Source organism: Mustela putorius, unplaced genomic scaffold (genome assembly GCF_011764305.1).
Source record: "Mustela putorius furo isolate JIRA1106 unplaced genomic scaffold, ASM1176430v1.1 tig00003976_pilon_pilon_pilon, whole genome shotgun sequence".
In the NCBI taxonomy this organism is placed as follows: Eukaryota; Metazoa; Chordata; class Mammalia; order Carnivora; family Mustelidae; genus Mustela; species Mustela putorius.
In genome coordinates, this window is record NW_025422118.1 from 2510309 (window position 1) to 2534825 (window position 24517).

At 38.3% G+C, this 24517-nt stretch overlaps 1 protein-coding gene across 1 annotated transcript in view; it reads left to right on the forward strand.

Moving 5' to 3' along the window:
• Positions 1-24517, forward strand: part of ZMAT4 (zinc finger matrin-type 4) — a 362525-nt gene that overhangs the window by 210427 nt on the left and 127581 nt on the right. Inside the window, exon 5 of the mRNA XM_045070975.1 lies at positions 14985-15212. Coding sequence (XP_044926910.1) covers positions 14985-15212 — 228 coding nt within the window. The remainder of the gene's footprint in view (positions 1-14984; positions 15213-24517) is intronic.

The window sequence follows — 24517 nt, forward strand, 5'->3', positions numbered from 1 at the left end:
CAAAACCACAAAGATATATTTATAAACTTTAAAGCAAGTATTTCTCATTTGTAGGAACAGTGAACAATGTGGGGAAAGCAAGAGATAAGCAATGATCTCGTCCACTCTGCTTGTCTTGTGTGTAAGTGTGTTTATCATACTCCTCTTCTGCAGTCTTGTTGCTTCTCCTCTTTCCTTCCTTATTTCCTGCTGAAAATGAGAGAGATAGAGCTTCAGAACTTTTCCATAAATTTCTATGCCAGACACGAAATTGCTTATTTGAGTTCTCTGTTGAATGAATAAAGATCAGGGTATTCTAGATCTGTTTGTAAGTTACATAAATTCAAATTTTAAATAATATATGCACTCCAGGTTCAATCAGCACCTCTTATTTGCATATAAGATTTCATACACTGCAGTAGTTCTAATATCTGAATCAGGTTATTTGGTTTGCCAGCATAACCTGTCTAGATACTTGTTTTAATAGACGCAAACAATAGTTTGTCAAACAGGCAGATCTTCATAGCGGTGCGTTTTCTTTTAAATTAGAAAAGCTGGCATGTTCTAAGATGTCCTTTTTAGATCAGTGCGTTTGTTCCAATGATGTCTTTGGCTTTTCTAAGACTTACAACTACAACAAATAATAAATTCATAGAATCGCAGAGCTTGAAGGTGCCTACCAATCATTGTTTCAACCATCTCATTTTCCCGGTGAGGAAACAGGCCTAGTGAGGTAAAGCCGTTTGCCCAGGGGGATATAACGGGTTGATGGCAAAGAGACTTTTGTTTTGCAGTAATCTTTCCATGGTGTCACGATGTCAGGAGAAAACAAATGAATCAGGGCACTGACTATCATACAGTGAATAGGGTTTAAATAAATTAGCAATGTGAGGCGAGCTAACTTCTTTTGGCCACTACTTTTGAATGCTGGATCACAAGAGGCTTGGAGCAATGATTAGATCAAGGCTACTGTCTTTTTTATTTTATATTTGATGACCAGAGAAACAAAAGATCAAAGATTGAATGGAATTAAAGACTTTAACAATGAGACTACTGCCTAGCTGATTTTCACAAATCCTTTTAAATAGCATAAACTCACTTTTCTTTTTTGGATGATCAAATAGTGGTATAAGACACTTGATGATTTCAGCAGCTTTTATGATGTGGTTATACCTTTATTCCAGAAAGTGTTCTTTAACACATTTTTATGAAGGAATAGAGTAGAACAATAAAATTGTCAGTTTCCTGTGCTTACACTGAAACTGACAATAGGAGATGTGGTGAGGGCATAGAATCCATACATAGAATGCATTACTATTCAGAAAAAACTCTGAGTGAGAGATTTTCTGGCAATAACTCTTAAATCAACCATTAAAGATAAGAACCCTAAAACTGTCTAGTCTATGAAATTGAGAAGGCACTTGTAAAGTAAGCATTCTACCTAAAATAACTGGTAGTATCCCAGACTGTATTCTTATCCTTTGAAATATCTGTATATTTTACATGGAAGCCTCAAAAATCTTGTATACACTTGGGTTGGTTTCTTTAATGATCACATACAATAAGTATGAATTACTGGTTAGCACTTAAGTACAATAAATATTATATTTCTTTGTATTTCAAAAATCAGTGGAGATGACTCCTGTTCTCTAGCCCTGAAGATGGTTTAGAAGAATAGTCTTGGTCATCCTTTGGAGTACCCTTTCTTCCCTCATTAGGGCCACACAAGGGCCTAGAGGTCTAAGGGCGCCCTCAAAGAACTCTCCCAGCCTGTGAGCTCTGGCTACTTTATCATCACCCAGGATGCTGTTGTGGGCTGGTCTATAGCCTACGGGTGAAGCCCCAAGGCTTCCTCAGAAGTGGATCTCAATTTATCTGTCTCCCTCTCAGGGTGCATATTCCTTCCGGTTAGAGACTCCACTGATGGTTTCATCCCCTTTGTGCCAAGTGAGGCTATGGAAAAGAAGGCCAAGCCTCCATTATATACATTTCTGGGGAATGTCCTGCTGCCTTAGACATAATTTTTTTTTTTTAAAGATTTTATTTCTTTGTTTGACAGAGAGAGACACAGCGAGAGAGGGAACAGAAGCAGGGGGAGGGGCAGAGGGCGAAGCAAGCTTCCTGCTGAGCAGGGAGCCTGATACAGGGCTCGATCCCAGGACCCTGGGATCATGAGCTGAGCTGAAGGCAGATGCTTAATGACTGAGGCACTCAGGCACCTCTAGACACTGCTTTTAAGATGCCCAGGTCTCTACCCGTACTTGCAACTCTCTTTTTACCCAGTCCCCTACCCAGGAAAGACAATCCCTTTCCTGATAGCAGAAAGCACACCCTTCTTTGACACTCTGATCCCTTTGCTCTTCAGACAGCCTAGAATAAGTGCATTTGTTCCTTCTGTCCTGGGGGTGGGGAAAGCCAGACTTCAAGACTTAGCCCCCATTTCAGAAGACAATGGAAAACACCTTTCATTATTATGAAGTGAGTCTATTGGGAAACAAGACAATTATTTAGTTTCTCGGTAGGTTATTTTGTTGTATGAATTGTCTTGTGACATAGATACCAACCCAGTTTGTCTATCTGAAGGCTAGAAAAGATGGAATTTTCTCTTTTCTTACTTTACTCTCAGCCTTCAGAGAAACTGCTTCTCTTGGGCAGGATTTCCTGCTAATTGTCTGATGGATGTACACACTGTTGAATCCTATTGCTGTCATTACGAACCCACGTGGGTTTTCAAGAGGATTTTGACCACTTCGAGGTACCATGAGTTGCAGCCATTCTTACTGTTGGTGATACTGGCTAAAGATGTGGTCTGGGAGTTCTGAGTGCAGACCTCGGAGCTGAGAGATAGGGACGTCTCTGGGAGAGTCCTCAGTCATTTGTATGCATGATTGCTGCTCTACAGCACGTGTTGGGATTTCATGACTGAGAAGCAGGAGCCTGGAGTTAAAGGTGTACTCAGGAATTCCTGCTGTAATTAAATCTTGATTAGTGTAAAGTGCTAATGATTATCATCCTCATTTTGCTTCTCAGTCAACAGAGCTGATGAAATCCTAATGCCTGGACCTTTCATTTTCAGTTGGTAAAACCCATACATCAAATATCCTGCTGGATGGGGGAGACAAGAATGAACTCCGGCATATATGTGAACATTTTACTTGATCTTCCTTAACACAAAGGGGAGATCATTTTTAGTCAAAATAAGTCAGAAAGAAAGATGTCCATACATATGCCTAACCTTAATGATTTAATATTCAAAAGTTTTGCCTTAAAAAAATGTTGTTTCATCCCGTGCCTAGCATGGAGAATGAGTTATCTGTAGAAATTCACAGAGTCCCGAGTTACCATCTTACCCATGTTTCCAGCAAGATTCCATTAACTCTAAAGTCCCATCATCTGGCATGGTTTCAATCTTCTCCCTTTCACCACTGGGTATTAATAATGCTCTTATTCTACAGATCTTCCTCAGCTACCCACCCCAGGGCCAGTAGACGTGTCTTAAGCTTCTTGTCTTCTAAAGGCCTACCATTCAGGCTCAGTCTGTTTTTCCTTTTTAGCAGCTTTGGAAAAACAGCTGGCCATCAGTCTAAATACTATAATCCTCTATGTGTCTCAAGTGTTACTAAGTAATGCTTCAGCTTCTCCTCTTCTGGCTAAGTAATCCCAAAGCCTTTATTACTCATACACCTTTCTTCCTTAAGCCACCTCTCTGGCTCTTCTCTTTACTTCCTAGTATTCTACAATCCATCCTGGATCTCTCTGAAAGAATCTTAGATTGTTGTAGTCACCACAGCCTTATGAACAGATACATGAACGTTTCATGATCAGCGAGTGAGATTTTCTGACTTAGTCTTCCCACACACTCCCTTGTCTCATGCTCTCTGTGTTCCTGGTCTCTTTGAGGGCAGCCGGTGTGTCCGTTTGGCAGAACCGATGTCAGTGTGGGACATGGGAGAACATGAAGCAGGAGTTAGGAGATCTTGGTTCTGGTCTTCATTTTCTCTGTAGCCAGGATGTCCGGGAACTAACTTTTATCAAGCAGGCACAACAGAGATAACGAGGTTGAACCGTTAGCCCCATTTTATTTTAGGAAATAGTTTGGCTGCAGAAAATCCCCCTATCCTGAGTTAAATCTAGTTTGATTTTTTTTTTTCAAAAGCTATTATTTTCTCTCTATCTGTTGCCTCTTACGATTTTGTGAATAGGCTTCTGTAGAATTAATGCAACTTAATAAAATTGTTCTGTTAAACATATTTCCATTGGGAAAAAAAATAGTATTTTCATTCTAGATTTCAAGCTGCATGAGGACGAGTGTTGTATGCTAATGTGGAATATGGTGCCCATACGTGGAGTTGAATGAATGAAACATAAAAATACAGATGCTTTGTAAGATTGAGGTAAAGTGAGGTCCGTGTCAGGTGCTGTCTGTCCAGGGTGATCCTTTCTAACCTTGGCTGCATAGTAGAAGCACCTGAAAAGCTTAAGAGTCTGGTTTAACTCAGCTCCACCCCCAGGGGTTCTGATTTAATTGGCCTGAGGTGGGACCTAGAGTCTGTAAGCATTCAATGCCTACCAGATGGTTATAACCCTTTCAGGGGCTGAGAACTGCTGATTCTAATCCAGGGCTTTCCAAATTTAATTTGCATACCAGTCACTGGAAACTCTCCTAAATGTCCATTCTTATCTAATGGCCCAGGGTGGGCCCCAAGATTTTCATCTCCATGAAACTGCCAGGTGATGTTGTGGTCTGTGGAGCACACTTGCAGTTGCAAATTTTAAGCAGCGTCACCTTCATTAGCTGTTAATGACACCCTTGTCCTAAAAATTCTCCAACAGAAATCATTTATATTCTCTCTTATGCACACTTCTTTTTGGCTGTGTCTGCATGGCAACAATGAAGTACGCATTTTGTGGTCAAGCCATAGTTACATGAACAATTATGGATGATACATCTAAATAATTCAGGCTCTGGGTTGGCCTCTGTTCCCCCAGGGAGTAAATTAACCTAATGATTTTCTAACATCGATTTGCAAAGTCTTATCTAGCTTAAAACCTTTTCTTTTTTTGCCATCATCCTCTGCCCACCAACTTCATTGCTTTATATGAGAAGCAGTGGTATATGGAAATGGTCTTTAGACTCATAGGGATTGGAGGACCTTCTTAAACTTGTAGGGATTGGAGGACCTCGGCATTTGAAACCCTGGATTCTCCTGATCCAAGTGTTGGGAGTACCTAACATGATGGAGCATAGTAGCTCCGTCTGTCTTAGAAGACCTCCAGAAGTTCTAGAATTGCTTCGTGGTTTTATAGAGCTAACTCAGAATAGCATCGAACCTTCAGATTTAGCAGTTTCCAAGTGGCACTTAATAAAAAGTACTTTATTTCTAGATTAAATCCAAATAAATACACACAAAAGATATGCATAGCTAATAAACACATTCATTTAGTTTTAAATATGAAGTAGAGGCAGTTTTGGTACCCTGCAGACTGTGGGTTATTAAGGACAAGCGACTTTTAGGGATATAGGCTGAGGAAGGTCATTCAACACTCAGTCTGAGTAGGGAAAACTGATTAGGGGCGTGTGCCAGCTGAGAGTGAAGTAGAGATACACACATTCTCATCAGGGAATGGAATCAGTACTAAAGTCTCTAAAATGACTTCTAAGGTTTCAGCTTCCTTCAGCTCAGTCCAAAGGGCCACCCTCTCTCGCTGTCTACTTCTGAACTTAGCCAGTACTTTATCTCTGCTGTACTTCTGGAGCTGCTTGCTTTTTTCATCTTTGAATCCTCCATAAATATTCATAGGATATAAGAAATGATCCAGGAAGTTGGCTCTCTCATTGAATAGCTGATGCTGTTGGATAAGTAAATCATTCCCCTCCGTGAGCATGGGGTATAGATTAAGTGAAATGAGGGATGATGGCAGCAGAAGAAAAGAATAAAAGCTGGTACCAGTCCTCAGGTTTCAGCTCACCGCTCCTCCCCCACTCTGCCAACACTGTCTGATCTGGGTGATGCCCTCCAGCTCCTCCCTCCAAGGATAGCATCTGCTGGCTTGGACATGGGGGTGCCAGTGAATCAAGGAATCCCTGCCAGGGAAACCCACTCTTCCCTCTGGGACTCTGCCTCTTATCTGAGGTTCATGAGGAGAGGCATTTCTAGCAGCTCCCAATTAGCAGGCCATTGATTCTGGCTCAAGCAATAAGCAAATATACTAGGGTAATGTCATAACTCTTAGTGTCCAAACAACTTAATAAGTATTTATGTCCTAATAACTCAGCCAGCACGTACCGAAGAGAAAGTTAATATTTGTATTTCATCCTTAAATAACCACGTTTGCTAATGGATACGTTTGCCTGTTGGACAGTGCATAACTTCTCAAATCTTTGCATTAGATTAGACATTGTTACCTTTGTTTCCTGTTCCTCCCTGGTTGGCTGGATGGATTGGAGGTAGGCAGCAGCCTCCAGGTATCCAGGCTTACAAGAATGTGAACTCATTCTAAGGACTGTAGCATCTAATGTCGAAACCTTGAACTTCCTCAAGATAATGGCTCCTTTGGTCTCTAATGGATGTTTCTATGCTTTTCTCAGAATTTTAAATAATCTTATGGTTCCCCTGTATGTTCACTGCATCATCCCAGGGTACCTCTGTACGGAGTTCAGAAACTGTGGCCATAACTAAAGATTCTGAGTCTGAACTCAGAGGGAGTAAAACACCTTAACTGAGTAATGTTTGAAGACCAAACACCATGAATGCATTATACACATAATGCAGCAGGTGTTTTGAAGATCAGTCTGGACGGAGAGGATGCCTTCCTACTAGCAGAATTTCCTAAAGCAGAATTACTTCTCTTACACAGATAGCTTTATGGTGAATCAACTGTTCCTCATTCAACAAGGGTTTATTTAACTGTGTGCCAGGCTTGGTTCTAGAGACCTGGGATACATCAGAGGACAAAATAGATCAAGCTCTTGTCGTCATGAAACCTACATTCTATATCCTCTATTTTTACCCCATGGAAGAACACAGAGTATTGCAGATTTAGGATTCTTTGGTCAAAAACATGAGAAAATTATAAAAGGACTTTCGTCTCCTCTAAAGTTCTGTTTAATGGCTCATTTTCAAAGATCAGGATTCTGCAGGAAACAGGCATACTTAAGATATTTAGAACCTAATCAGTGACTGAAACTAGAGGGAATTATTCTATATTAATGAAAATCAATGATCTATGAATACTATATTAATGAAGACTGATGATATATGAATGTAGTGTGGGTGAGGAAGCAATTCCTGTTAATAGGCTGATTATAATTAGAGTTTTGATACAAAATTGAATTGGAATGATGGTTCTGTTAAGTCATCCTTGCCTTTGTTTGTTCTCAGGAAGTGTTTAATGGCATGTATTTTGGAACATGAAATATTTTACAGGGTTCTTTAATTTCCTTCACGGCATAAAAAGAGATAGCACATGGGTTTTTCTACTTTGCAGTCTTGGATACTGGAACTCACTTCCAAACATATGAGAAGGAAGAGTGTTACTTCATTTTATCTAAATAACGAGAGTGATTTTGGGGTCTGCCATACAATGGGAAAACAGCTTTCCCCTGTATCTTTTGGAGAAATAGGAGAAGCTGAGTGTTTACATCATATTCTGACAGACCCAGTTTCCTCCCAGCCCATTTTCTCCCAAATCAACAATAAATTAATAAATAAATCACTGCAAGTAAAATCTTCTGCGATTTAATTTAAGACCTAGTTGTGGCATCACACGTCCCTTAAGCAGTGTTTTCTTCACTTTGCTCCAAAACAAGTTAGTATGAAATGTGGCCTATAGGTAAGTTGTAAAATAAAAATGTTTTCCCTCTGCATCAAGGAGTGTATATCCTCTAGTAAAAAACAAATCACCATAATCCACAACTACGAAGTAACTTTTGCTAAGAGTTTGATTTGTAGCCTTCTGGTCTTTATGTAGTTTAAATAGATGGGTGTGTATAATCTAATAATAAGTAATTAGGTTTGCACTCTACATATAAACACAGTTTAGTTTACATTATATCCTGAGCATTTCTGCAGATCACTGAATATGTTTTGTTTTGTTTTTTTTCTAAAATGTGTTTTCAATGGCTTTATGGTGTTTCAGGGTATAGATGCCCATAATTTACTTCATTCATATCCACATATGATCATCTAACTTGTTTTTAACCCTGTGAAGTCTAAAGAAACCATTCCAGATTTAAAATGTAGCTCTCATAAGCCATTTACGAAAACATGAAAATCCATGAAGTGGATAATAACTAAAATGTACTCGTCCTTTTCCTCCTTTATCCTCACATGTTTGTAGAGCATTTTTCATTTATACAAGAGGCCCCGTCCTCTGCTAAAGATACAAAGAAAATGTACATTTTGAGCCTTGACTTTTCAGTTTACATCAAGTTGAGGCATGTAGCTACAGAAGAGCCTGGAAGACTGAGCTGTCCATCCACGCTGACAGCTGTCTCCTCATCCAAGCGTTGAATGGCCCAGGCAAATTTAGTTGTCAACAGCATTTGGAAACAAAACAAAACAAAACAGAACAGTGATACTTGCTAAAGGATTCCTACTGTCATTAATTTGATTTAGGGTAGGAAAAAAGAGAAAAATGAAAGGCTGTTAATCATTAGGGACTGGAAATCAGATAAATTGTTTTAGAGAAAATGCATATTTCCAAATAATCCCCACTGAGAACAGATGTTGAAGCCTGGGAAATGTGTTCTGACTCTATAGTTAATCTTTTTGTTTATTTGGCCTATCACTTTCTCCGCATTACAAGAAACTAGTTGGCATTAAAATATGGTGCTTGGTCTTTGTATCAAAAGATCTGATTGGGCGCCTGGGTGGCTCAGTGGCTGCCTTCGGCTCAGGTCATGATCTCAGGGTTCTGGGATCGAGTCCCGCATCGGGCTCTCTGCTCAGCAGGGAGCCTGCTTCCCTCTCTCTCTGCCTGCCTCTCTGCCTACTTGTGATCTCTGTCTGTCAAATAAATAAATAAAATCTTTTAAAAAAAAAAAAAAGATCTGATCTTTTGCCATTATCTTTACTGTTTATTAATTATGGGGCCCTGTGACCCTTGACTTCTCTCCCTGAGCTTCAAGCTGCCTCGTCGGTCAAACAGGGTTTGGGGACAATGTAAAGAAGAAAATACACGGAACAGACAGCATGGAATAAATTGTACAGTATCATACAAACTGGAAGAATTAAGTATTACGGATAAGAACGTCTTAGGTGAGAAAGCCACATACTTTAAAAGAAGTAAATTCCTAGAACTATTTCGGTAAGTCCTTTGTGAGGATGGACTAATTTTTTGTAATCCTAAAGCCTAAAAAACATCAGGAATGAGTGGAAGGGGAAGAAAGAAAAGGACAAGGGAGGAGGGAGAGGAGAGATTGGGGTGGGGGAGTGGGGGATGTCCGTGGAAGTTGCACGTTTGGGGTTGAAAGGCACTCTGAGGCCATGGTCCAGAGGGCAGACGGGCAGGTGAGAATACTATTGCCTGCTGACTGTGTTATCCCCTTCTCTGGCTAAGGACATCCATGTGGTGATCTCACCAGTAAAGCTTTGAGATCTATTGCTAGATCCTGTCTGGTTTATTGAAAGAAGACCTGCTCTAGTGTCCCAGGCAGTTATTTCCAAAATTTTTACTAATCCCTTTCTCCACTGTGATAATCAGGGTGACCCCAGAATGTAGGATGGCCAACTCATTCCAGTTTGCCTCGGATTCTCCCTGTTTTAGCACTGAAATTCCCATGTCTTGCTAACCTTCTCGATTCCAGGCAAACAGGGATGGTTGGTACTGAGCCAGAAGCTTGGAGTGCGGAGTTTAGATGCTATGCTACACGAACAGAGCAAATAGCTTCCTGTTTGAAAGTAGAATTTCCAGAATGATGTGCATTTTGAACTGTCTAAAAAATGCCTAGAAACAGGCTGCCCGAGCAAAAAGAAGTTTGAGATAATACTGACTTTCGGTATATCCAGTTGAATTCACAGACAGGGAGACCGGGATGAGTGTCTACATTTTGATATGTCACCTTTCCACAGTTTAGTCTTCCTCCCCTCCACCACACATACCTCTACCCAGAATCTGGTCCCGGGGTTGCTGGTATTTGTGTTTATATTGACTAGTACTCAAGCCCTGAATGACACAATTTAGAAGAAACAAGAAAACTCTGGGTGGCCAGTACTTTATTTACTTCTGTTGCAAAGAGCATCCATCCATCCATTCATTTAGAAAGGCATGGGATATATACATTATGTGAGTGACGTCATGCAACGTGCTGAGTCATGGAGAGTCTGGTTGTACACAGTGTTACGTTCCAGAGTGAGGAAGTGTTCTGAGAGAGGCACACACCGGGTGCACTGAAAGTATTTTTGTCCTTAGATCAACTGAGGTTATTCTACCAGGAAGAAACAAATATAGGACAGAGATTCATAATATTTTAAACTATTACTCAGGACAACTTAGCAAACAGTTGAGAACTTGCTTCTTGACAAACATTATGCAAGACATAAAAGGGATAGTGAAAATGACCCCATGTCAGGTGATTCTTAGAAATCAAAGTTTTAGAGACTGACTTGTTTCTATTGTCTCGAGTATTAGAACAACTTGGGCTTATTTTAGTTACTCTGAATTGCTCCAGATCCATGATCTTCTGATCAAAATACTGGGCGCTGAATGTGTTTTGAGAATCAGAAATTTTAGGATTTTAGATATGTAACTAGGTACAGATACCATATATTATGTTTCAACAGATCTAAGACAGCACTGCATGTTTAGAGACATCAGTAAATTCTATTGCAAAATGTATGTGTGTTTACATTAAGTGATATATTATATATATAATATATATTATATTATATTATAATATATATAATAATTATTATATTATTATATTGTAATATATTATATTATATATTATGATATATTATATCATATTATATATCATATATTTTATTCACATTTTATTTCCTTATTTTTATTTAATTTATAAATTTATATTCATATTTAATTATATATAAATATATATGGTATTTATATAAGATATATTTTATATACACACACATATAAACACACACACACACACACACATATATTTCTATAAAGACTATATATAGCTTCTTCTGAATTCAGGTCAGGTTTTAATAAAAAGTGAATCATGAAGAAAAATTTGAATTTTAGCAGTTTTTATTTTTTTCTACATTGAAACAAGGGATTATGAACATGTATTAGAGAAGACAGCACACACCAGAATATCAAGTATTGAAGTGTAAGTATTATGATCTAATTTCCGTTATACATGCACACGTACGCACACACACAGGGGTGTAGGCAACCAAGATTACAAGGTGCTGCTTAAGAAATGTCAAATGAATTGTGCAGTTAGTAAAGTGCTTTGAGTTTGGAGGAGGGAGAACTACTTCTTGTTTGGGTTGTCAAGGCCTCACAGAGCAGATGGGACTGAACAGCACCCTGCAGGGCAGGTGTTTAGCTGGGAGGAGAGGGATGATAGACCAGGCTGGGGATGGTGCCGGTCAAGGGTAGGCAGTATAGTGCTTTAGCACTTCAATGTGCGTATGACTTTCTGCTTGGGACCAGGGATCAGAATTGTTATTTAACTTTTATAATATTAATATAGAACATTAGCTGCTATTTTGGAGAAACCTTGATATCTTGGAGATATGGAGAAATTGATCAGGGTTTTAAAAAATGCCAAGTGATTATTATTTCCTTCTGTTCCATAGATAAAGATGTGGCATTTCTGTTATTGCCTACAAAATAACTGGCTCTGTTGCTGTAGGATGTAGTATGTAACTTTCTTTTATGTGAAGATCTAGGAAGACTATTGTATAGTCATATTCAAACAAAGCTGGCAATATTTGTATCAGAGCTTCTCAACATTGGCTGTATTTTGGAAACATGGACCGGGTGGTGTGGGAGGAGGGCATTAAAGCATCCTGATGCTCCTACCCCAAGAATCTAATGTAATTGAACAGAATTGGCCTGGGGATAGTCTGGACATGGAGATTTTTAAAGTTCCTCCTGAGTCTAATGTTTACCCAAGGTTGAAAACTACTGGTTCTGATGAATGAACTCTTGGTTTTAAGTTGTACAGAGAGGAGGTAAAGTCAATACTTAACTAAATTTTTTTCAATGAAAATAAAAACATAAACCATGGAATTTAAATAATAATGAACCATACATCAGTTAAACTGCTTTGTCCAAGATGTGTTTTCAAACCAAACAATAATGTTTGCCCTACTTTGTATTCATTTTATTAGAATAATATACTTTTGCCAAAGAACTACCAGGTTATGATCCAGACTTACACACAGATTTAGCATTATTTTCTGGAAATTGCTCTCTTCCTATATAACCTTACAATTTGGCATCCAGTCAAAGCCGTAAAAGAGAGAGAGAGAGAGAGTTTCTATAATTTGTTCCAACCCCACACTATGTGCTTTAAAGAAATGGTGACACTGAATTTTAACCTTGTGGAAACCAGAGACATTAGAGATTTGCCAAAGGTCACACAGCTCAGTGGCTGATGGAGTCCAACCCAACCTTGATTTCTTTTTTTTTTTTTTAAAGGTTTTATTTATTTATTTGACAGACAGAGATCACAAGTAGGCAGAGAGGCAGGCAGAGAGAGAGGAGGAAGCAGGCTCCCCGCTGAGCAGAGAGCCCGATGCGGGGCTCAGTCCCAGGACCCTGAGATCATGACCTGAGCTGAAGGCAGAGGCTTAACCCACTGAACCACCCAGGTGTCCCCAACCTTGATTTCTGACTGAGTCAAGGTGGTTTCCATTCCCTCACATTGCTGCCTTTGTTGGCGTTTTTAGGAAATAAAAACCAGGTTTGGTTTTTATTGAGATTGGTTCCGTTATTGAGATTTGGTTAATGAGATTGGTGACTGTTGGAAATAGGAGCTTAAGAAAAATTAAACTTTGGAGCTGTATTAAGAAGAAGCTATAATACAGATACATCATGAACCTAGTGTGAAAGATAAGATTATCTTATTTGATGGATATTCTGTTGTGCATCCTCCCTGCCAAAAGTGGCGTGTAAGATATCAATAGACAAAATTGACTCAGATGTTTTGTTAGGGCCCAGATTAGAGAAAAGGAAGTTATGCTTCAAGAGGCAACATTCATTCTTATGGCAGGCATTTGATATGTTTTCCACTGCCATAAAAAAAAACAATAGATAGATATAAATCCTCAGAAATTGATAAAGCTGCAGGAAACTTTGGAAGCAAGATTCAATTTTCTTCAGAAAAGTGGGTAGAAGTCCTTTTACATACAGGTCAACTGTGTAGCTTTTATTAGCATTTCTAAGTTATAACAGATACTGGGTGGCTGCTGGGGTGGTGTGACCCACTTTGGGGCTTTATTTTCACATGGTGATATATGACTGAATCTGGCAATGAGGCTTTTAAGAGACCGTACCGTTTCTCTAAGTCCCAATAGAAATAATATCATTTAGTTTCATCTAAGCTAGCTAAAACTTCTCTATCTGATAAAATCTCTGGAGAGAGAAGAAAATACTTTTTCAAGGTATTGCCACAATACTAGTCATTTCTTGACCCAAAATATTATTTAGCAAGCATTTATTTGTATATCTGTTATCTAATCTGAGAACAAAAAAAACCCACGTTAAACTGATTTGAAAGCTTGGGGAGTTGATTAAGTGTTTACTTGTTATTGAGGTTCCAGATTTCAGCTTTTCCTTGGAATGACCCTAATATTCATGGTTTGCCAACTGCACTCCTACATAGCAGAAAGTACTGCTATATTGCATTATGACTAATGGGCCATATGAGAATTTAAATTGCTTTTTCTTTTGTAAAACATTTGGATTAGAACCTTTTTCCAAAATTAAATCCTATGTGGAACAAAGATGACTGAGGTCTAGAAAAATAGATAAATTTGCTTACTATAAAATTGCTTATTAAGAAGTATAAAAAGAGTCTTGAGAGGTATTATAAGGAACACGGGCCTTGGAAGTTAAGGATTTGGTTTGGAGTCCTCCTGCCTTTACCATAACTAGATATGTCATCATCCAGGGAATGATTTGGCATCTCGGAAGTCCATTGTGTGAGATATAGAGCAGTAATGCAAGTCGTAGTTACTGTGAGGATGAAAGCAAATTGTATCTTGTAATGCAGAAGGAAGTTATTTTTACTTTCTGTTAGTAAACTCCTTCGAGTTAGGTTCTTTTTTGCTTCTGGGCCAAAAATAACTGAAAGCTCACAATGGAATGTGTTAAATTAATAGCTGGGGCTGAGCAATCTTAAAATAGTGTTATTATGCCTTTTCAGTTTAGATAAGCAACATCTGTTCTACACTGTTTGTCTTTTGGTCTTTTAAAACAATATTGTACTTTCAACATCAATTTTAGCAGGTATGAGTTGAAAATAACCTATCACAGTAAACAGAGGAAACTGACAATAAAATTAGCATGATTTTGTCGACTGGTACAATTCTTATACATGAAAGATCTTCTTCTATCACTTGGGCAAATCCTTTATTTATTGGTTATTTCCAGTTATAACATACAAATGTCTCGTTCATTCATTCTGAATCTTTCAAGCCGTTAGTGCTCAATGTTTACTTCAAGCTTTGGCTGCAATTTGATTGATGGATCCCTCTCTTCCCTCCAAGAGTTTATTTTTGAAAATCTTTCTTTTTTTCTTAAGGGATGGTCCCCTAAACTATCAGATTTAAGCATAACAACGTGAGAAATCTAATCTCAATAAATCAGGAATTTTCAGTGGTATCCCAGCTTCAGAAATGAAGGCTGGCAAAGATCATTTTCCTGCTTTCAGTAAGCTCTGGATTTCGAGCTCTAGAATGAACTTGAGACTCTTCCATCTTCAGATATTGAAGAGAAGTATCCTTAGTAATGGACTGAGTATACTTAGTAGTAATGGGCTAACCTGTCCTGTGGTTCTCTCTGGTTGTTTTCCTTCACAGCAACACCCCTGAACTCACTTAAACCTCCACGGGTGGACACTGCTCCAGTGGTCGCATCCCCCTATCAAAGAAGAGATTCGGACAGATACTGTGGGCTCTGTGCAGCCTGGTTTAACAATCCTCTCATGGCCCAGCAACATTACGATGGCAAGAAACACAAAAAGAATGCAGCAAGAGTTGCTTTATTAGAACAACTTGGGACAACTCTGGATATGGGGGAACTAAGAGGTAAGAGAAACTCTTAATGTCTGCCTCAGAACTGGGCTTTCAGAGAAAGATTGTGTTTTCACAGATTGCATTGATTACTAAGGAAAAATCTAGGCTCATCTAAAAGGAATAGAAGGGAAAGGAAATGAGCAGAAAACTAGCTTAATTTTTATAATCTCCTTCATTTCAAACTCTTTGTTATTTCCATATTTTTATTGACTATTTTTCAGATTGAAGCCACCCATATTTGAACCAGATACCTTCCTTCTGCTTTACCCACCCCCCCGCCTTTTTTTAAAAAAAGAAGGAGAGGGGAGGGGCAGAGGGTGATGGAGAGAGAGAATCTCAAGCAAGCTCCGTGCCCAAGCGGAGCCTGACACGGGGCTCTGTCTTACAATGCTGAGATCATGACCTGAACTGAAATCAAGAGTCAAATGCTTAACTAACTGAACCACCCAGGCGTACCTCTTCTTTATCTTTAAATGCCTTTGCTCAGGAATGCTTTTGTAAATGACGGTATGAGAGAAGATGCTACAAGGGCCAAATAACATTATCTTATTAAAACTTGTGGGGCTTTATGAATCTAGCCCAAATGAACGCAGCATGTTGAGTCGAATTAATAGCTTAAAACAAACCCAAGTCCCTTTAATAGAAGTATCTAGGACGCTGAGGTAAGATGGTTCCAGCATTTGGTCAATACCCAGCTTCCTTACCGCACCCTGCCAGATGTTTTCTCAAGTGATGGAAAACATGCAGCATTTGAAATTCATATGGGGTTTCACAGAAGCTGCTGAGTAGAGACTTGGGAACCCTAGGGGAGGATCATTCTCGTGGATTCCTTAGGAAGACATATACCAATTAATGAGATTTGATAGGGTCTTTCATCACCAACAACCATTTAAACATTTTTTGGTCACCTAAACATTTTTGATCAACTCATGTTGGCAGTGTGTAAGTAGAACAGAATCACATAAAATACTTTTTTTCTGAGAAAATACACATTCTCAGGAAAATTATTTTGCGAAGGGTGCTATGAGTACTTACCTCAAGTATTATATGGGTTAGATGAGCTTTTATGGGCTGGCCAAGGATCATTGTTCCTAATAGCACTAATAACAAAATTTGCAATTCAATTTTGAGAATTTTGAGAGTGCAGTCTGAGTTTAAACTGGGGTCTGTGTGGAACCTACACTTCTTCAACTAACTGGGCTATGCCTCCAAGAGGGTTCATTGTAGTCAGGAAATGCGCTGGTATAATTCTAGACCAGATAAATGGGACTTAAGATCAGCTGGGTGAGCTGAAGGGGTGGGGAAACCTCTCGTTTTGTTGGTTGAGGGAGACTTAAAACCCAGGAAGGGGATTTGAATGGGAACTAGAAATGTGGGTAGCATTTCAGCCAGCCTTCCATGTGAGCAGAATCACATATGTACAGGCAAAGAGACAGGGAAGCATAAGCTGGCAAATAAACACGTAATCATAAAAGAATGATCTAATACTGTACAGATTTAGGATTGGAAGTCCATTAGTACTTCTATAGAGCTTGATTAGAGATGGATTTTTCCAAGATACGTCATTAAGAACTACAAATAAGAACAGACATTAAAAACACTTTATTCTGAGTTTGTTTTTAGCTATAAAAAAACAACACAGGGCTTCATATGACAGAATGTTGGCTAATTTCATTTCAGAGCCTTTTCAATTGTTGGTGCTATTGCTTTTTCTTGGGGGATTTCTTGTATTCTCTGTCTATGTCTTGTTAAAAAAAATACAGAGTCTCTCCATAGCTGAAGGCCTTCCCGAAACTCACTGTTACTGGCAGATAACAAGTTGGCTCAGTGATTCCTTCACAGCAGGGCACTGAAGGAGAAAAATAGGGCTTTATTTATGTTTTGTGCCAGATATTATGACTTGTAGAAGAATTATTTCTAGAGCACATTCTTCTTGTCTGTTTTGAATTATCAGTGTTGCATCTTTTATGTACAACCACAGTTAATGACTTGGGCGTCTGAATTCTGTAACATCTGAGCAGCTTGTCTTTTATACAGAAGACAAAAAGGGCTGCTCTTTGACTTGATAACTCAATGTGACTGTGACTCAGTAGCACATGAGATGCGATTAGCATCGAACACCATGTCCTTGAAACCAACCTTTTCACCCACCCCAAGTGACATTTTGATATATGTTTATTCAGGCATTAAATATTACAAAAGCTTGAGGGATACAGCAATGACGATAAACCAGCATGCACATGCACACACACACACACACACACCCCTATTTCTGGAATGCTTCTAATGCACTATCAGTCAATGACTAAGGACTAAACTACTAATTAGTGAATATAGGTATATCCATAACTTTTTAAAACCTCATGTCATGCAGCTAGAGCACAATATGGCAACATAGAACTTCTCAGTTTTTTTCCAATTCATCTTATTTATTCATTTATTTTTTATTATTAACATACAATGTATTATTAGCCCCAGGGGTACAGGTCTGTGAAACACCAGGTTTACACACTTCACAGCACTCACCATAGCACATACCTTCCCCAGTGTCCATAACCCCACCACCCTCTCCCTACCCTCCTCCCCCCGGCAACCCTCAGTTTAGTTTTGTGAGATTAAGAGTCCTTTAAGGTTAGATGGGATCAGGAGGGAGATAGAACTTCTCAGCTTTTTAAGCACTATACCGCTTACTTACTTATTACAGTTTTCCTGGTTTTCTGTCTTCTTCCCTGCTCTTATAGATTGATTGAAACAGACATTGATGTCTGTTTTGCTCACTGATGTGTTCAAAATGCCTAGGATAATGACAGATGCATAGTAGGTACTCAGTTTTCGCTGAGTAGATAGAAGAAGCAAAATTTTTTTTAAAAATCACCTGAAAGCCTACATTCTTAACCTGATAATCATTTTTACTTTCCAAAAAGATACTGACCATATGATTTTTTACAATAAATTATTGTTTTTTTCTTCTGATTTTTAAAAATGATATCTATTTTACATCTTGTGAAATGCAGACATTAAGTGTTATATATAGTTCAGGGGATTTCGACAATACAAACCCCTGTATAACCCACACACTTATTAAGATATAATTTATCTTTCCTGAGAACTCTTCCACATGCCCCTTCCCAGTTCATCTAACTTCCCATTCCAGGGACCCTCTCTCCCTGTTTTTTCACCTAGATTAGTTTTGCCTATTTTTAAGTCTCATATAAATGGAGCAGATGTGTATTTTGTGTCTGTGTGTCTGTCTTCTCTTACATAGCATATTGTTTTTGAAATGTATCCATTTGTTGCATATAAAGCAGAGTAGCGCCTTGCTTTTTATTGCTGACTAGTATTCTGCTATATAAATTTCCACAATTTTTCTGTTCTCCTCTCAATTGTGTGTGTGTGTGTGTGTGTGCGCGCGCTGTTTTGAATAAAGCTTTCAAGAACATTCTTTTCTTTTCTTTTCTTTTTTTTTTTTTTTTTTTTAGCCAACGTATGTTGCACTTATGTTGGTGAATATCTGGGAGTAGAATTTTTGGGTCACAAAGTTGGCAGTATTTTTAACTATGTAAGGAATGGTCGACATACTTTCTGAAGTAGCTACATTCTTTTTCATTCCCCAAAGCAGCACAAACAAATTTCACATTTTCACCAATATTTGTTTTTTCAGTTTTCAAAATTTTAGCCATTCTAGTGGGTGTAGAAAAGTATTTCATTATGGCTTTAGTTTGCATTTCCAAGTTTGCTAATAATGTGGAACACTTTTAATGTCCTTATTGGTCATTTTATAACTTCCTTTGTGAGGTGTCTGTCTGTTCATGTCTTTTGACTACTTTAAAAAAGTGTTGGTTGTTTTTCTTTTTGTTATTGAGTAATAGGTAGGAGCTTTTCATATATTTTCAATTCACATCCTTTGTAAGATATATGCATTGCAAATATTTTCTCCTAATTTGCAATTTGGCTATTCATTTCCTTAAATGTCTGGTGAACAGACATTACTACATTATAAAAGACTGATTAATCTTTTTTTTTCCTTTTATGATCATGGCTTTATGTGTCAGATCTGAAAAAACTTTTCCTGCCCTCAAGATCAAAGATGGTATTACATGTTTTTGTCTACAAATTTCATAGGTTTTGCTCTCATATCTAGGATTATGATGTATCTCATACTAACTTTTTGTGTGTGGTATGAGATAGGGGTTGAAATACATTTTTGTTTTCATGCATTTACCAAGTTCTTACAGAAAATTTGTTAAAATATTTTCTTTTCCTCCTTGAGTGAACTTGGCACAGTTATTGAAAATCTGTTGATTGCACATGAGTCTCTTTATAACCAAGCTATTGTGGTCCATTGATTTCTTTTTTTCTTTTCTTTTCTTTTTTTTTTTTTTTTTGTTTATGCCAGTACCACATTGAATTGATTCTTTTAGCACTATGGAAGTCTTGAGATCAGGTAATGCAAGCTCTTCAGCTTTGTTCTTCTTCCTCGATATTGCCTGGGCTGTTCTAAATCCTTTGCATTTCAATATAAATTTCAGAATCAGCTTGTCAGTTTCTACACAGAAAGCTTGTTGAGGTATTGAATGGGATTAAATTTAATCTATATATCAATTTGGGGGAGATTTATTTAATTTCTTCACAGTACGGAGTCTTCCAGTCCATGAACATCCTCTATTTATTTATTTATGATTTTTTTTCAAGCTCTGTCAGCAACATTCTGTAGTTTTCAGTGTAAACATTTTACACACTTAAAAACATCTCCTCAAGTATTTTCTGTTTAATGCTAATATAAATTTTTTTTGAAATTTCATTTTTATGCGTTGATTACTGATATAGAAAAATGCAGTTGATTTTTCTATATTGCTTTTGATTCCTATAATCTACACATAGCTTTCTACCCATTATTAGTATATAATTAAATAACCCAAGAAATTGCACCTTTTGTATTTTTTGGTATTCACAGTCTTTAGTGATTGGAAACTCTATACAATTGTGTTAGCATTCTTGCCTTCCTTTGCTTCAAGTGGGAAATATAAGTTTAAAAATGATTCTTGTAGATTAGCAAAAAATTTAAGTGGGATTGGCCTAAATGGTTATTAATATGCATAACCTGGTTACTGATTCAACTTTAGTGTTATTTGTTCCAGAAAACAGATGTCTCCACACTGAAGTTTTAATTTAACAAGAAAAATAATCACCCTTCACTGAATACAGAGTACAATGTAGAAAACAAAAGAAGTCATTGAATTATGAAATTACAAAATTCAATGATCACAAAGTACTTTAGAGGTTTTTATAACTTAAATTCTTCTTGCTAACATAAAACACAGGCATTAGGTAGTTTCTTATTTAGAAATAGTGACAATATAAACTATGAAACTATAGTTAGGTGGATATAGATTGTACATTTTGCAGATCTTTATTACTTACTCTTTTAAACATTGTAGGGTAGAAAATACAGTCATTTCATTGTTTCAGAGGAAACTAGAAATCTGGTGCAATTCTCATCTGAAGGTACCGAGTAAAGGATCTCATTCAAAAATTTAATAATATTTCTGAACATATAAACAGATAGTGTTGGAAAGGGTATCAGACATCATTGGATCGTACTCCTTTTCCTCCCTCCTCGGCTGCCTTCCTCTCTTCCTCCTTTCTTTTCTTCTTTCTCTCTTTGTATCTTTTTTACAGAGCAGCATTCTGAGACCCAGAGAAATGACATGACTGTTTCCCTTCTAAATTATGGCTAGACCTGCAACTCCTGATTATTTTCTAGCGACTCATCATTGACCAAATAGAACTCTGAATAATTAACTCTTTAAAAAAAGAAACAATTGAGTTTGGGGACGTATCTGTTTTTAAATGCATAAAATTTGCTTTGAACTAAAGTAAAGAATGGGCATGGTCAACTCTCAGTTTTCTGGAAATGAATCGCTTACAAAGTGCCTTATATAGCTTTAATAAAAAGAATTTTCCCCACGTTCATGACTCCATCTCAGCTGGAGTGAATATAGGAATGCAAAGAAATCCTATTCACTATTCACAAGGGCCTGGTATTGGGAAGCGAAGTTCTGTGAAGAGAAAACATATTCCCTGAGGGGTCATTAGAATTTATTACTCTCTCTATAATGCAGTTTCTGCCTTTACTAGTGGGAGTGGGATTAATTTCCAAGGGATACAAGAAGCTTATATAGGACTTCAAATCATTAAATTTTCTGACCCATGTGGGTCAGAAAGAGCCGACCTATCTGAAAATGAAAAGAATATTGGAGTGAGAGATTTTTACTCTTTGAGTTATTTCTGTTGTTGACTTTCAGGTGATAACAGGTTGTCTGTCTCATATTTTGTCCCGCTTAATCTTAGTTTGGTCTTTGCTCATATCTCAGGTGGTAAACAGCTTAGTTCCATCATTCAGTGATGTCCTTCTATGTCTTGTTTCCTAAGATACCTGTACAGAGGTCCTTGGTATTGGGTCTGCTCCAGTGGAAAGGTGTTACAGGCAAAACAATAACAGCAACAACAACAACAAAACCAAATGGTTTTCAAAGGCAACCAGTCCAAGTATTACTGTGTAAAAATCACCTCAAAGTGTTAGAGGCTTAAAAAAAACAATGGATCTCCCAGTTTCTGTCGGGGCAGGGAGGATCTTTTGGGAGTGGCTTAGCTAGGTGATTCTGGAAAATTTTAAAAACTGAATGAAAGAAGAAAGAAAGATTCCTCACTCATGTGTTGCCAGGAGGCCTCAGTTTTTCTCCTCATGGTCCTTTCCCAGGATTAGTCTTAGATGCTCCTGCTATGGTGGCCATAGCAAGAAATGTCACAGTGCGAGACATTTGAGAGAGATCAGGTGGAATACTTAAAGGTTGCCTAACATCAACCTGCGTCACATTCTATTCGTCAGAAGTCAATAGCAGACCCTATTCAAGGGCTGGTAGACCATTAGACACCATCTTTTAGAAAAGGATTGTCAGAGAATGTGGGGACATTTTCAAACCATCACAATCTGTCGGAAAGCAAGTGGACAACTGACCTATGTGATTCCACTATTCTGCCACATTCTTGTAGACTTTAGCCTGAAGAACATCTCATCTACAGTTGGAATTACTGTATGCAATAGACACATCAAGTCAAGGATTTCATTTTTTTTTTTTTTAACTAATATCTAACAGAGATTTCTGCATAGCCTCATGAGAGAAAAAAAAAAAAAAAATCAGCCTTTCTGTGTTCCTCTGCCCAAGGTCTGGGCTTGCCCTGATGGATATCATGACTGGGGTCAGCAGAGACGGGACATACCAGACCATCTGAAGTGTGCTTTCGCCCAACAACCATCCTTTTTTCATCCAACAACCATACGCCCTTTGTACTTGGCCAATCCAATAGGCCTGAGGGATTCCAACGATTTGGGGACCAAATTAATTGGCATTAACAACTTGGTTGTGGGCTCCCAATATCCATATGAGTTGATAGAAACAGAAGTTCCGATCAAGATTTTAGAAATAGAAAGTTTGTTATATGTTATTGCTCGGTTTCCTCTCTGATTCTTCATTTATTTATCCATTCATTTTTTTTGTTCATCTGCTAATATTGAACTCCTACTGTATAACAGGCACAAAGTGCTGGAAATACTATGGTGAGTGAGAGAAAAAGGTCTCTATCTTGGGAAGAAGGCAGAAAATAAAGAAGCAAAATATTTTTAGCTTCTGGCAAATGCTAAAGGAATGAAAGTGGGGTGATGTAATAAATAATGAAGTAGGAGGTAGGTTATTTAAATGGGATGATTTGTGACAGCTTTACAGAGAAGCTGACCTTTTGGACTGTGATCTCAATGGGGGAGGGGAGGAGCCAGAGATGAAGTGTCTGTTCATTCTTTGCAGAGGTGCTAGCGAGTGCAAATGGCCCTGTGTGGGGAAGGGGCTTGGCACATCTGAGGACTAATGGTCATCAGAGGGCCTGAGGCTAATAAGAGGGCTAAAAGCTGAGATTGGGTTTAAATAGAGTCACGGTGGGCAGATCTAAATGGGTCGTTGTGAGAGTTTTCATTTATTCTAGGTACATGTAGATGTTGGCAGATCATCTTACTTGTAAATCTACATGATCCACTTTTCCTCTGCCGATGGGCTTGCTTCGTTTCCACTCTAGGTCACCTCTCTTCCGTCTTGCTCCTGTCATTCCTGTGAATACACCTTTTGCATACTTACTTCAAGGCTACATTTCTCTTGCCGCTAGCTGATTTTTAGGGTAGCAACACTTTCTGGCCAGAGAACCATCATTCATTCCTGGTTTTCAGGGCTAAAAACAAAACAAGACACCCTGGAATTCCTTTAGTATTTAAAGGAAAGAACAACTGTTGTTGTGGTGTTGTGGTGTTGGCTATGAGTGCGTGAGTGCTTTGGAGAAGAGAAATTTCTTGGCAGTCATTGACTTGGGAGGAAACTAGGTTCAGGAACAGTGTGTGCAAGGCTATGAAGCAAGGCTGTGAAGTTGGAACGTATTGGATGTACTTGGGCATGGTAGGGGTAGTTGATTCATGGGGAAAATGGACCTAACAAGTACGCACTGAAGTCTTCATTTTAGAACAGAGAATTCTGGCCACTGATTAAGCCTTGTCTACTTGGCAAGTAGAAGAGCCAGACCACTTAAGTATTAAAAATTTAGGGGCACCTGGGTGGCTCAGTGGTTTAAGCCTCTGCCTTCGGCTCAGGTCATGATCTCAGGGTCCTGGGATCGAGCCCCACATTGGGCTCTCTGCTCAGCGGGGAGCCTGCTTCCCCCTCTCTCTCTGCCTGCCTCTCTGCCTACTTGTGATCTCTCTCTGTCTATCAAATAAATAGATAAAAATCTTTTAAAAAAAGTATAAAAAATGTAAAGGGGACAGTGGGAAGCTACTAGATTTCTTATCAGTGGAGTCAAATGAGCCTTGAAAGACAACTGGAAGATACTCAGATTGGGCAGTGGAGTGGGACGGCATTGCAAGATGAAGACAGAACCTATGAAAAGGCATGGTGGCAAGGGAAACAGTCCTTTTGGTGAGATATATGGTGTGGCTGCGCTTAATGCCAGGTTTGGGATTAATGGGGGAAGTAGCTGGAGAAATAGAGTCAGATCATGGTAGGAGTTGAATACTTTCATTTAACCCTGAATGTTGTGGGAGTGATTTCAAGATTTTTGGCAGGAAATTTGTATTTCTAAAAGAAGTTGTTATAGACAGCAGTGTGAAGGGTGGTGGGGCAGGGAATTAGACAGAAGATGGGGATTTTTTAGAAACCTATTAATTTAATCCAGTGAGAAATTATGCCAAATTGAATTAAAATAGTAGCACTGAGCATGTA